This window comes from Festucalex cinctus, chromosome 14, assembly GCF_051991245.1.
Source record: "Festucalex cinctus isolate MCC-2025b chromosome 14, RoL_Fcin_1.0, whole genome shotgun sequence".
NCBI classification, from domain to species: domain Eukaryota; kingdom Metazoa; phylum Chordata; class Actinopteri; order Syngnathiformes; family Syngnathidae; genus Festucalex; species Festucalex cinctus.
Genome location: NC_135424.1, coordinates 13720493 through 13735605, shown reverse-complemented (window position 1 = coordinate 13735605; position 15113 = coordinate 13720493). Strand labels below are relative to the sequence as shown.

Genomic DNA, 15113 nt, shown 5'->3' with positions numbered 1-15113 from the left:
ATATATATTGTGCTCTAGAGTTAATGTTGGTGATCAGTTTGAATACATTATTATTTAATGATTTTATGTAATTTTATTTTTCCGTATCATATGGTTTGACATGGTCAGTCACAAAATATAGTTTAATTAAGGATTTAATTTTATTTTTGAATTTCAGATGCACTTTAAATCTTTTCTGTTACAGTTAATAAAGCTATTCTTTGTTGTAAGTTGGTCCATAATTCTTTCTTTTTTTATTCTCTTATACGTTAATACGGATACAGTGTTATGCAGAGATGTGCTTATAACAATTTTATAGACAAATGATTCTATTTATAGTGGGGGGGGGGGGGGGGGGTTTCTTCTTACTAGGGGGGGCATGGCAGAAAATAATTGAGAAGCACTGGGCTAGCCTAAACCGAAAGGCAGACTAACTCGCACGCAAGACTGAATGTCAATCACAGAGCTGTTGCTAGATGTTGTATTGAGTAGGAATTGATCCTATGTCATCTACAACAGCCAACATTATCCACGTCTCGTAAACCGGGCTCATCCTTGTCATTTCTGTGTCCTTTTTGTTTGACTTGTTCGTTGTTCCATTTTCCCTGTTTACGAGCTAATGCAATTCCCAACCGCGGAGGCTCCTGCATCACGTCTTTCGCCGCTCAGCAGTGAAGAAAAAAGTTCATGTTTCATTGTTGCATGTAGAAGAGTCATCGCAGAACTGCCACAGAGCTGAAAGACTGCTGCCAACAGTGAGTTTCTCCAAAGCCTTCGTGCATTTTATGTCCATATGAATTCTAATTCAATACTTGCACATGCCTATTTGGGCAGAACTAAGCACTTGGCTACATGCACAGTCTGTGAAACCATCTCTCCCGCTGCTCCGTCTCTCAAGTTCTTCCTTTCTTTTCTACTGAAGATTAGGAGCAAAAGAATATTAGAAGCCAAAGTGAGAAGTTTGTTCAACCCACTGCCACTGGCCAACCAGCTATTTGATTATATTTGCTATCGAACTTGTCTTCATTTGTGCCACGTGTGAGGTGGGCTCATGTCAGCTGAGTTTGGTTGTGATGCAAACTCGTCACAGATTCACCCAACCTCAAAACTATTTTGATTGTATTATGTCATTGTAGCACCATTATACAACGATATATATATATATATATATATATATATATATGTGTATATGTATATATATATATATATATATATGTATATATGTATATATGTATATATGTATATATGTATATATATATATATATATATATATATGTATATATGTATATATATATATATATATATATATATATATATATATATATATATATATATATATATATATATATATATGTATATATGTATATATATATATATATATATATATATATATATATATATATATATATATATATTGTTTCAATTCAAATTTTATTTAATTCTTTAAAAAAAGAAATGAAAAGGGGACAAATAGAAGTAAAACTTGTGATATCTGCCCCTGATCAGAAAATAAAATAAATATCATCAGTAATAATAATCAACACAAAATAAATGACATTAAGCAGTCAAGATGCCGTTATGGTAACAAACTAAATCATTCAAGAGCATGACCTTGTGCTATATATATTTGTCCAATAATTGAGCTTTTTATACATTTTTTTAAAAATACAGTATGAATGGAGTGAGATGATTTAGTTATGTAATCCAGATTGTTCCACACCTTGAGTTGAAGTACATCGTTCTTTTTGTTTTGTTCTGTATTTGAGGTTGGAAAAAAATATATATGTTCCTCTTAATTTGTATTCACTTTCCCTTTTTTTTAATTTGATTTGTATGTCAATGGGTAAAAATTTTATGATGGGCTTTATATATTATTATAAGGCAGTTAAACTCCATCAATTCATTACATTTTAAGTTTCTATCCATCCATTTTCATAGCCGCTTCTCCTCACAAGGGTAGCGGGCGGTGCTGGAGCCTATCTCAGATGGCTTTGGGCAGGAGGTACAACCTGGATTGGTTGCCAACCAATCGCAGGGCACACAGAGACGAATGGCCATCCACACTCACAAGCACACCTAGGGACAATTCGGAGCGCCAATCAACCTGCCATGCATGTCTTTGGAATGTGGGAGGAGACCGGAGTACCCGGAGAAGACTCACGCAGGCACAGGGAGAACATGCAAACTCCACCCACGAAGTCCCGAGCCTGGACTCGAAACCGAGTCCTTAGAACTGGGAGGCGGACGTGCTAACCAGTCAGCCACTGTGCCGCCCTAAATTTAAATTTTTAGTTGTATAAATAATGAATTAGTATGGTCTCTGAATCCACATCCAGACACGACACGATTTGTACATTTAATGGCTAATACACTGGCCACATCCAATATGGCGGACAAACTGTCCAATAAATGGCTCATATCTTGAAAAGCTCATAATACATCGTCACTGCACTAAAATGAGGTTATCTGGCTCACTATTTCCTTGTTGTTATAATGACAAAAGGCTTGCCAGATAAAATCTATCCCTTAAACATCAATATAGGTTGCTGTGTGATCCTAGCCAATATAATCATTTGCCCTGGGAAAAAATATTCTGTGAGAGCACTAAAGCAAGCAGAATATCTGTCCGACTGCCAAGCCATTATGAGCAGATATGATGCCCCGTAATGTCTTGCAGCAGCGGGATGGAGACTTCTCATGTGACCCCCATCGTCAACACAGCAATCCCACGCATTTGTTTCCCTAGCAACACATCCTCGATAAACTGCAATATTCAAGAGAATGGGTTCGCGGGACAAATTGTGCAACATTACCAGAAACCTGTTGCAGTGAAGTATACACATACTTTGCACACGGGCTGTGTTTGGCACAGGACGTGGATTACCATATTTTGAAGGCGTTTTGGCTGGTTGAGCCTATAATCCTGAGCATGAGTCTTCTTAAATAAACTCAGAGTGCACCATCATGACACCCGGCCCACTCCGGGGGGAATAGACTGTTTCCTCAGCGCCTGTTTCAGTGTATTTAGACCTAAGCCTCTTTCATGTTCTCCCATATCCACCTGCCATAGTAAACAGGCCATTGCTACTGTATGGTGCTGTGTTTACCTGATTGCCTGCAGCTCAGTCATTTCAGGTAATCTCAGTCACTGTGATCATCCACCTGCCTTTCCTTTCATGCGTAGTTATTTATATAGACGCTTGCTCAGAAAAGTTAGTCAACCTTTCTTTGGAGTTTGCTTATAATGGAACAAGTTAGGAGTCTTCGTGAGAAAAGTATAGTCCAAAATTTGAGCAAGAATCCGAATCATGTTAATGATACCAGGATGGAACAAAGTAGCGAGATGTATAAATTTCTTTTCACTATTTTGTGTTGTATTTTTTTTTTTAATTTGTTTTGAGGTTGATTCCTCTTCTACAACAATCACAACCATCACTAGTGGCACCAGACATGCCTCCAAAAAACAGGCGGTTGAAGATGATTTGAAAATCTTCTTTCGTCATCTATTTGGCAGTTGGCAAACCAACATTTGGTGCATTACCACCACCTACTGGCCATGATTTGAAAATTACATCTCCACTGAAATTTGATAAGCAGTCAAATGCTCATTTGCTCCCAATAACGTGTAAATACGTTTTTTTAATGTTCTAAGTATTCCAAAGACGTCTTTATACGTTTATTTGTTTTTTTTTTATGCTAGAGCATACAGAAGGCTTTGATGCAGCCTCTCAACTGCAAAGAATGGTTGCAGAAATGGTAGTTATTCCACAAACGGCCAGAAGGTGGCAGCAGAGCAAAGGAGATCAACCAGGGCCATATAGGAAAAAAAGCTAAATTACCTACAATTTTAAATAGATTTGTGAAAACTGATGAAACTTAGCTCTCTTCTAATACTAATTGCTGCAAAACGGAAACAGATAGAAACATACTTTTTTTTCCTGATGAAAGAAGAGACTTTAATCTTTCTTTTGGTAGGTTCCATGCTTTTATAGCAATAGAACACAATATTCTGTGAGCCTTGCAAAATCAGTCAAAATCCAGTAAAACAGCCGGGAGCGAACGGGATTGCTTCTGTGAAAATGGCTGGGAGTGAATGAGTTAAGAGGCTAAATTTGACTACATGTTTCATTAATGAAACGAAAGACAGACTAAGATAAAATTTGTTACTACTCACTTAACCGATGAGATACTGCCAAGTTGTAATGCCTGCGGATGCTTATCAAAATAGATGTTATGGTAACAGATGTTATGTACTTAACGTGTGATGTTACTGGCTGGAGATTGGTAAGCTTTATAATGTTTTATTTATTCATCTGTCTCTAGTCTCACTATGATAAGTTGAATGATGAAGAGGTGCAGTCCAAGTTTACATTTCGTGTTTCACGAAACTTTAGTCTTATGTAGGAAGTGGTAAAGCCATACATTTGTTCATATTATTGTTGTAATCTGCACTGTAGTTTGTGTCTTACTGATTTACAGTATAGTATGTCGTTATGTTTACAGCACACCTGTGTGGCAGAATTACTGTATGTTGTCATGGTGAACGCTTAAACTGCACGTCAAAGTATTTAGTAAGTTTAGACCTGTAATTGTAGTAAATAAACTGCCTTTTATATTAATTCATGCTTCATTTGCATTTATCTTCGTATCCTATAATGCATAATAGATCTGATATATTTTTTAGTATTTCGTTGTCATACATATTGTTTGTTGAAACAAATTACCTTGGGAAAAAAAAACACATTTTTATCGACTGTAATATGGTAACATTTCTATTGACTCAGTTGATGCACTCTCCTGTCATAGCATCTTGTCTTTTATTGTTTGCATGCGGTTCTGCGCTAAGTGCTTATTAAAAAAAAAAAAAAAAAAAATCACAATGTTGAAAGATGATCAAGTCAGTCTCACGCCTACATTGTAATACACTTGTCCTGATTTTTTTTGCACTCGAAAGCTTCTATCACACCCAACTTAATACTAAAACTGCTCCCTCTGTTTGGTTCGTGTTACATCATTTCCATATCTTCTCATCTTTTAGAGAAGAGCATACCTTTCTCCCCCTTCGCTATTTAAATCAAACATTCATCCACCGTCTGCACTGTTGGCTTGGCGACGGGTTTCTCATCTGATACGCTGCAAAGATCCATAGCTCCTGCAGTGATTTCATCTGACATGTTTGACTTGCTCCCTAATGACAAAAAAATCTATCTATCTATCTATCTATCCATCCGTGTATCGTGATTCACCCAATATTGTAAATAGTATAGAAAATGTATAAATGTTTTTTTTCCCCCAGTGGTATAGTGTAATGATGTTTTATGATGAACTTTTTTATTATGTATTTATTGTTTTTGTCACAATTGAGAGCAACATAAAGAAAGCAGTGTGCCAAAATACAAGTACACTTATAAATGAGTTAGTCTGTTCCATCTGTGAATCGCCGTGGAAAGATGAATGGCAATTACTTTGTCTCTTCATGTTCCCTCTGTAGCCCAGAGAAAAGTCGAGGTGCTCCTAGTGTCTGAAAATTGATAAAAAGATTTTGTTGGCTTGTTATGGAGTGTATTATTGGTTGATGTTTTGTGTCATGTGTTCTATAAATTGCTTTGTTAGAGCCGCAGCTGTTGTGAAAGCATGATATAAAAGTTGTGTTCTCAAGAATGTCACTTTGCAGGAGTATTAAAGTGTACCCTGGGCAATTGATTTTTATGGCTTTAGCACTGTCGACCCATGAACCCATTTATTACAGTTTTCTCATGAATCATGAATTACCTGCACAATGCAGTATTTTGCTCAAAATCCCTTATCATCTCTCAAAAGTAAATAAGTGTCACTGAGCAATGAAATGTCAATGTCAGTGTTACCAGAATGTAAAGTACTTGTTTCATTGCTTGTTTCGATTCTGGATATGACAGTGACAGTCATTACTTAATAGTCATGTGGACCCCGCATACTTTCGGTTTGGAACCCACAGATTTGCATTTTAACTTTTTTTTTTCCCCCAGTTTTTTACTTTAATATATATATATTGTTATCATTTTTTTGTTTTTTTGTTTTACTGTTAAATAATGAAAAAGGGAAATGGAAAAAGAGAACTTCAAGGTCATGAAAATGAACTGAGATTTAGCAAATTGATGATGCATCAACCCAGTGCTTCTCAAATAGTGGGGCGGGTCCCCCCAGGGGGATGCAAGGCTTTATATATATATATATATATATATGTATATATATATTTTTTTTTTTACTGTCTTAGAATAAAGTGCAATTGCACCTCCACTTCATTAGGGGGCAGTGGCGCTCATTGGCAGAGTGTGCGCAGGGAGCATTCGCTCGGTGGTGTAGGGGTTTTGTTTGCACACAGCACAGAGTATGAGGTGTAGGCACGAAGTGTTGCAGACCCTCAAGTGACACCATGAAAAAAATTATAACAGGGATGAGAAGACAGGCGGAGAGAGACGTAGATAAAGAGACAAACGAAAGTCACCCGAAAGCTAAGACGAGGAAATATGACGAAGCGTATGGGGGGGGGGGTGAGATGTTTTCTTCTTCGTAGGGGGGTATAACAGAAAATAATTGAGAAGCACTGCATAACCTTAATTATTACTCAATTTCATTTCTGATCTGAGAAATGTCCCAAAGCAACTGAGAAAAACTAAAAAAAAATTGGTACTGGTGTCGCGATACTGGCTCTGTAATTACTTGGTATCAGATAGACACCAAAATATTCACTATTGCACACCACTACCACACAGCAACGGAGTGGGTGACTGACATAATAATCAAGTGACACAACGAATCAATAATGAATTTGTTGGCCACACTTTTATCATTTTTATTGATTCATAGTTGCAGCCCTACAACGTGCTCAACCATTTTTTTTTTTTTTGCATGTAAATGCAGTGAGGGCGAGACTATTCTAAAAAAGACCCATCACAATGCGTATGGACATGACATCCTGACTTAAGCAATTTACAATGTCAGAAACAGCAGAGAATTGGACATAAATGAATGTTGCAAAGCATTTGCAACTTCACGTGTGACATTCAAAGAATCTACTGTATATTACTTTGAATATCAAACCACATTTCAGACCATATTTTATTCTTTGTATCAGGTTCGTTCTTCTTTTAACATCTTCTGTTGAGGCTCTTTCTTTTGTAATGAATGTTTTTCAAAAACTCACAAAAAGCCAAAGAAAAAGCCAAACATGCCAAGCTAATCCTTTGATGCTACATATCATCTGCTGTGATGCATTAACCAGCATATTAGACCTCAGTTCAAGTCTTTGTCCGGAATATCAAAGCATGATCAAAGCGGGGTCGACCGTTTCAGACGTCTTTTTGATGTCATCACCAGGGGGCATATTTGTGTGTTAACGCGGTGTGCTATGATATGCTGCGACATTAACCAGCAATGTCATGCTGAAATCATTTCGTTCTTTGGCATTCCAACACGGCCATACCGTTCGTTCACCCTGTTTCTACAAGAATTGCTTTTTCTATTTGACTTTTCTCGACAATAAAGCCTTCCTCACTTACCAAGCTCTCAAGTTGTCATGCGGCTCTTAACGAATTCTAAATAGACTTTTGTTGTTCTCAATAGTTTCCTGTGTGAGTGTGCATTCCTAATTGTCTTTATTTTTTGTACTCAGCAAAGCTCACTCAACACAAGGTCACCATTTAGATCAGTGACCTGTTTCGAAAACAATCCATTGGAAAAAATGTTGAATGACATTGTTCTGACGTAACAACTCATTTGCTAATCCTCTTTTAGCCTCATTCTCTGTTCTTGCGCAGTGAAATGAATCTCTTTCTCAAATCTGCACGCACTTCTAATGTTCTGCCATTTGTTTTATCAATGTTCAATTTATGTATATATTTTATTCTAATACATTCTGACACTTCTGACAACTATGCTTGTTTTTGTTTTGTGTAGATTGGTAACAAGTTTTCACGATGAATATTGAGCAGTTTAAAAGCTTTGAGCCACAGCCCACATACTGCATGCCAACTCCTATATATGCATACATTAACATTTTAATGACTTGTGCTCTTATGTGCCAATCATGTGATTCATTAGACAACTGTCTGGTCAATATCTTTATCAAGCGCAAGGTGCTCAAGGTGGAGGATATAATTATCTCTGTTTGAGCTGACAAAAAAAAAAAAAAAAGCAAATGCAAATTGAACGTAATCTTAATGTTTTTCATATACAAATATAAAGCACTTTATTCGATTTGAAACACTACTATCGTCTTGTGCGTGAGCTGAATTAATGTTGCATTAAATTGTTAGTTGCGAGCGGTTGACAGACACCGAAAATATAACGATGGTGCTTGCGAATGGTCAGTGTCTCCCACAGTTTTTTACGAGCTGACAATAATTATGTAGTTCTGAGGCAACTTCGAGTTGTGGGTGTGCTGGAGCCGATCCCAGCTGCCTTTAGGCGAGAGGCGGGATACACCATGGACTGGCCGCTAGCCAATCACGCAGCACATTTAGACCAACAGCCTAAGGACATCAAATATACACTTAATTGACCCCACCTTGGCACGGGATCAGTGAAGAAGCCTCATTAATATTCTTCTTGTAGATGCATCAACCTTTACACGCCAGATCTCATGGGATAATGATGTTTGATTGTATGCAGCCTTTCTAACATCTTTTTATGAATGGAATTTGCCAATAAGTTGCCGTATGTGAAGATTATTGTGAATTCCACCAAAGTCAAACTATATGGCCCCAAAGCAACAACTCTGATAGTTGCTAAGCTAACATTTCTCCTACAATGTAGGTTTCTCAAACATAGTGTGAGGTTTTCAAGTGGATCCCAAAACACAGACAAATAAGTGAATTTACAACAGTAAACACACTTGAGCCAGTCCAGCATCAAGGCAAAGTACAACAAAAATCTTCAAGAAGGGAAGGCAAGATCAAAGTCGAGGTCGTAAACAAGGTCTAGGAGTCGATGCTATGTTGGACTGACACGAGCAAGTGAATAGTAAAATGACATGATCAGAAGCTGACTCTTAAATATACAAGACATAATTGCTGATGAGCAGCAGCTGTGCAGAGTCTTACATGGGCGCCACCGCATGTCAGGCTCAAACTGGGATTGTATTTGATAACGAAGCCATAATTATTCCACACCACTTTTTCAAACTTTAGTCTGTCAACTCCGCAGCTCACACTTGCAATTTTGTTTTTCCGCTTCTGTGTGGAGGGGTGAGTGGGCGGAACCGCAACATTGATCTGACATTACCTCACGGGGAGGGCTTTTCTGCAGCAGGCTGTCTCCACTTGTGGACACTGGACAGGCATGCACACACACAGTGGTGTGTAAGCGTCAATACAAAATTTGTTGCGAAAACCCTCGGTCCATAAGGGCGTACTGTCCCGTGCAGGGCGGTTTAAGACCGAGAACCGTTGCATCCCTAATGTCTACATGTGTTTATGTTCGAACATGAATTCCATCCATCCATCCATTTTCTTAACCGCTCGTTCCTCACAAGGGTCGCTGGGGTGCTGGAGCCTATCCCAGCTGGCTTCAGGCAGTAGACCCTGAACTGGTTGCCAGCCAATCGCAGAAACATCAATTGATTTAAGCATTAATACACCACCACATAGCTGCTGTTAATTGTCCCATCTATATTGTTATCGTTTGCTAACAATTAAGCTAAGCAGAGCTAAAGTGAAGCGACAGTATGTCACTCTCTTAAATGCATGTAAAATTGTTTTGATGTTTATTTTGACAGTATACCTCAACTGGCAGAAACTGAACCGCTTGAATCTTCTTTTTGGAGATTTGTTCAATATCTGCCAAACAGCTGCCTGTTGAGAAGTGAGCAGAGTTCACTGCCATCATATGTCGCTCGCATCTCAAAAAATCAGCTTAACGATATCGTGTATCTCAAAGCACAGCTGGACTAGATTGTAAACATGACTTTTTTGGCTTCGGAGCTTTGACAGAGTGCTCTTGTAGTTACGGTTTTGGTATTAATATTTGGATTTTAAGAAAGGAAGGAGGATTTACGAAATATGTTGTGTGTATGGTCATCCATTCTCGTGCCATTCAAAATCTCAACCACTCTTCTTCAAACTGGATCAGAAATCAATAAAGTTAAAGATTTAGAATGTTGGCTGTCAAATCTCTGCCTGTTGTGTTCAAGCTCTCTGTGTTCTACGAATTTTTGACGGTATTCTTCTCTGTGATGGGAAGATCCATTTCCACGCCTCCTATTTTATTGATAGCCAGTGAAGGATTGGAGAGAATCAATGCAATCTTCATACATACATTCCAGGTAGTTTTGCTTTCTTCCTAAAAAAAAAAGAAAAAGTTAGTCCCATGACAAAAGTGCTGGCACGATATCCCTGCTCTTCAGGAATGGGTTGAATGTAGAAAATCGATTTCGTTGTAAATGTACATGACCAATTAAGTGTCTTTTTTTTTTTTTTTTTGCTTCAAGGCAGCAGCGCTAACTACTCTTTGCCGACACTGCCTGAGAGGAATATCAGGATAGATTTGAACAGAAATATTGATCCAACACAATTCAGTGTTGTTTTTTTTTCTTCTCCCCCCTCACTGGTGGGCAGTGGTCTTTGTGTCTGAGTGTGTCTGTGTGTACTGTGTGTCATTTTTCCCCAAGGGGATTTTTATGTTTCAATTTATTCTTCAACAGCAGGGCCAAGTGTTCATCTCATAAAGGTGCTTCAATCTTATCAGGAAACCTTTGCAACATTTACTGTTGTTGTTTTTTGTTTTTTTTGTTTTTTTTTCATTTCGAGATTTTCCATGTCCGGCAGTTGAATTTCATCAGGTGAGTGTATTAAAGCAAATATTTAAAAATGATCATAGTTTATTTGATCAAGTAGACTATTTTGGGCATGTATGAAATAATGCAATGTCTGGTTAAATGCAAAGATCTAAATCACTCATACTCAAAACGTTGACACCAGATACCACCTAATTACTGACCACTCCAAGTCGCAACATAATGACCAACATTAAAATACAGTACTGCGATTGGCTGGCAACCAGTTCATGGTGTACCCCGCCTACTGCCCAAAGCCAGCTGAGATAGGCTCCAGCACCCCCCGTGACACTTGTGAGGAATAAGGGGTCAAGAAAATGGATGGATGGATGGATGGATGGATGGATAAAATACAGTAGCATAACAAATCAAAATGTTGATGAAAATTGGGCTTTACACGATTAAGATTTTTTTTTTTTTCATCGATCAGTGATCAGTAAATAGATCAGAATATGGAGCACTATGTATATTTAAACATCTTTTATAGGTTTAAATTATTTTAAGGATTTTTAAGTAATAAGTAGCTATACTTAATCAACCTTATCGTAATTATATTGTACAATACAATAAAAAACTCGGATCAGTCTCCTCGTGTACATTTACAGTGATCATATTGTCGAATTTACCACAAAAACACCTGCATTGGTACAGGCTAAATGTAGTAGTATAAGTGCTGCACATGGCAATAGATATGAAAAGACGTGTACTCAACATTTTGGGGGACTTTTCAACAACCAGTTAAGCGACATGATATAAAGTAATTATGCGAAATCATGCCCCAGCAGTGGCTCTGTATTTGACATCTTCTTCTCATTCCTGTGCATAAAACCACATTGGGCTGTGACCACCCCCTGCTGAATGCATTCAAGCTTCTATCAAGGGAACTTTTTATCCAGCCTACACATACATTTCCTGCTCAGCGGCGGAGAAAATCTGCTTTGTTTCAGCGGCTTTAGCAGAATCCCTTATCTGCACATGTGAGGCTCCTGGTTACAGATTTGATATATCACGAATCCTTCTGTCGAGAATAGATGGAACGTAATCTGACATTGGTTCTGTGAAAATGTGCTCATCAAAGCGAGGCAGGTTGTTGCGCTTCCATTTGTTGTCTCACTACCATGAAACCTTTGAACTGAATACTAAAAACAATAGTATAGTATCGTCATAGAGAGGATAGCTCAGGGGTGGGCAAACTTTTTGACTCACGGGCCACAATGAGTTCTAAAATTTGACAGAGGGGCCGAGCCAAAAACAGATGGATTGAGTGTTATATAAATTACATACAGGATTTGACCTATTAATGATTAATGATTAATTTAATTACATTTCAGTTGAATAAACACAGCAGGAAAACTCACCATCAGTTTCAGTGGGAACAGTGTTGTTGATCTCCCTGTTTTGTCAGTGCATCAAAGTCTGGAGTAAGTTTTGTTGTGGCGATTCTCAGGATAGATCCGAGGTGTTGGTCAGTTATCCTGGATCTGTGACGGGCTTTGTTCATGTTCATAACACTGAATGTCTGTTCACATACATAGGTCGAGCCAAACAAGGCCAGCATCTTCCGTGCCGTCCTCCGTAGGTTTGGAAAGGTGGCTTCGTTCAGTGAAGCATAAAAGTCGTTAAGTTTAAGAGTGTTGAACTTTTCCTTCAAGGTGGCGTCAGACTGAAGATCGATCAGTTCCAATTGCACCTCATGTGGTACTGTTTCAGGGTCTTGTGAGAAGGGACAAGACACGAGCTGAAGTGACTCATCAATGTTTTCAAAATCAGAGAACCGGCGACTGAATTCTCTGTGCAGGTCATCCAGTGATTTGCTGTATTTCTTTGCGTATCGCGTCGCCTCTTTCTGAGTGTCAAGTGTGGCGAAATGAGTGAATGATGTGTTTGCAACTTGTCTGGAGAAGACAATGAGCTTAGATTTGAACGCTGTAACATGTTTGTACATGTCGTGCACAAACTGATCTTTCCCCTGCAGTTTGACATTCAGCTCATTCAAGTGTGAAAATACGTCCACAGCAAACGCAAAATCACAAAGCCATTTCTGGTCTCGTAGCTCAGGAAATTCGTCAGATTTCTCATTGAACTCTAAAAATGCGCAGATCTCCTCTTTCAGGTCCCAAATGCGTTGAAACACTTTGCCCAAACTTAACCACCGGACACGAGAGTGGTAAAGTAAGTCCTGATGATCCGCATCAATTTCCTCCAGGAATGTGATGAACTGACGATGCTGTAGTCCCCTTGCGCGTATAAAGTTCACAAGTTTTACAACTGGATTCACAACATGGTTAAGCTGCAATACAGACTTGCAAAGTGATTCCTGATGGATGATACAGTGAAGGAAAATAACATCCTGTTCAGGGTTTTCCTCTTTTACTTTATCCTGGATTCGTTTCAGCAGCCCAACGTTTTTTCCTGTTAAATTTGGTGATCCATCCGTCGTGACATTGGCAAGTTTACTCCAAGGTAGTTTATGTTTCTCGATTGCAGCAGACACCTTGTCATACAAATCCTCTCCCCGCGTTGTTCCCTTCAGGGACTCCATGGTCAAAAACTCCTCCGTTATCTCAAAGCTGTCATTTATTCCTCGGATAAAAATTAGGAGCTGCGCTGTGTCTTTGACGTCATTACTTTCATCCAGTGCAAGTGAATATAACTGAAAGAACTCTGCCTTTTTGTTTAGCTGGCTAGCTATATGTTCATCAATTAGTTCCACACGGCGAGTCACAGTCCGACGTGACAAACTGATTTTTTCGAACTTGCCTTGACTTTCCGGACACAGAACACCTGCAGTCTCCACCATGCAGTCTTTCAAAAACTCACCTTCGGAGAAAGGCTTGCTAGCTGCTGCTAATTTGAATGCCAGCAAAAAGCTTGCCTTGGTAGTTGACTCCTGAAGCGCAGTTTGTCGGTGAAAATTTTTTTTGCTGGGACAGTAAATTGGCTGCCATCCTCTCAGCCGTAGCTGCCCGTTCTTGCGCCGACAGCTTGCTGGCATAATTAGAATGCTTTGTAGCAAAGTGACAGCTAATATTGTACTCCTTAAAAACCGCGACACTTTCTTGACATATCAAGCATACAGCCTTTGATCGGACTTCTTTGAAAAAATATTTTGTTGTCCATTCTGTTTTAAACACTCGGCACTCACTGTCGACTTTTCTTTTCTTTGATAAACTCATGTTTGTTTTTAGAAGGGGGAAAGCTTTACCGCAGAAACAGAGGAGAGTGCTTCTCCTGGGAAAAGCTTAACCGCGAAGAAAAGGGGGCAAATGCTCAAGCGCGCCATCTATTGGGGAAATGTGGGCATTACAGGGGAAAGTAAATGAACAAGGTTTGCCGGTATATTTTGATATAACTGGGAGATGTTTGGCGGGCCGGATTAAAAAGACCAACGGGCCGTATATGGCCCGCGGGCCGTAGTATGCCCATGTCTAGGATAGCTCATGGTTCCTCAAGCAGCAGCAGGATTAATATTACTGTGCTTGCTTGCGTTTGGAAAACACAGGGATACTGGAATGCAGTCATCCTTGTAGGCAGACTAATAAAAACCTAATTTACCTGTGTTTTCAGTGAACCCATTTTAAAAGGGATACATGGGAAATTGACTTTTTAATGGCTTGTTCACAAATAGGTCTCCCCAGTGCCTGCATCAAGTGTCATCTTGAGAAAATCTTTCAGCAATCATTTATTTCTAGCTGTTTCCATTTTGGATCAATTAGCATTAGAACATGGCTAAGTTTCATCATTATTCACAAATCTGTTTAAAATAGTGGGGAAAAGAGCTTTTTGATCTCTTATACTCTGCTGCCATCTGCTGGCCGTTTTTGGAATAACTACCATTGTTTCAAGCATTCTCTTCAGTTCAGAGGTTGCATCAAAGCCAAAACCTATAATTACATATTTGGGAGCATGGTAATATTTAAAATAGAACGTATTTATACGTTTTTGGGAGTAAAATGAGTTAAGATCGTAGCAGAGTTGCAGCTCTGTCTGAAATTAACTCCGAATCCATTTTTCTTTCAGCATTGCCCATCAAACATCCTTGTTCTGATATAAGGGCGCGACCTCGGCGATAAAGTCTTTGAAATGGCTGCAGCAGTCAGCTCTTTTCGAGGTCTTGCTTACACGATGGAGGGAGCATTGAGGACATGTTTTATGTTAAAGGCTCATTTGGCCACTACTCCAAACACATGGCTGCAAAGAGACCGGACACATCCGATAAGATTAAATGATAGTGGTGAACTTGGCAGTCTGTGCAGCAGCTGCAGTCTGTGTAGGGCATTTAACTTTTACTTTATCTGACAGCACCAGCAGTAGTGGTATTAGT

At 38.8% G+C, this 15113-nt stretch overlaps 1 protein-coding gene across 1 annotated transcript in view; it reads right to left on the bottom strand.

The window, feature by feature from the left end:
- LOC144001621 (general transcription factor II-I repeat domain-containing protein 2-like) overlaps nt 1-14203 on the bottom strand; it is a 38430-nt gene extending 24227 nt beyond the window's left edge. Inside the window, exon 1 of the mRNA XM_077496108.1 lies at nt 12321-14203. Coding sequence (XP_077352234.1) covers nt 12321-13784 — 1464 coding nt within the window. The 5' untranslated portion in view covers nt 13785-14203. The remainder of the gene's footprint in view (nt 1-12320) is intronic.
- Between the last annotated feature and the right edge of the window lie 910 nt (nt 14204-15113).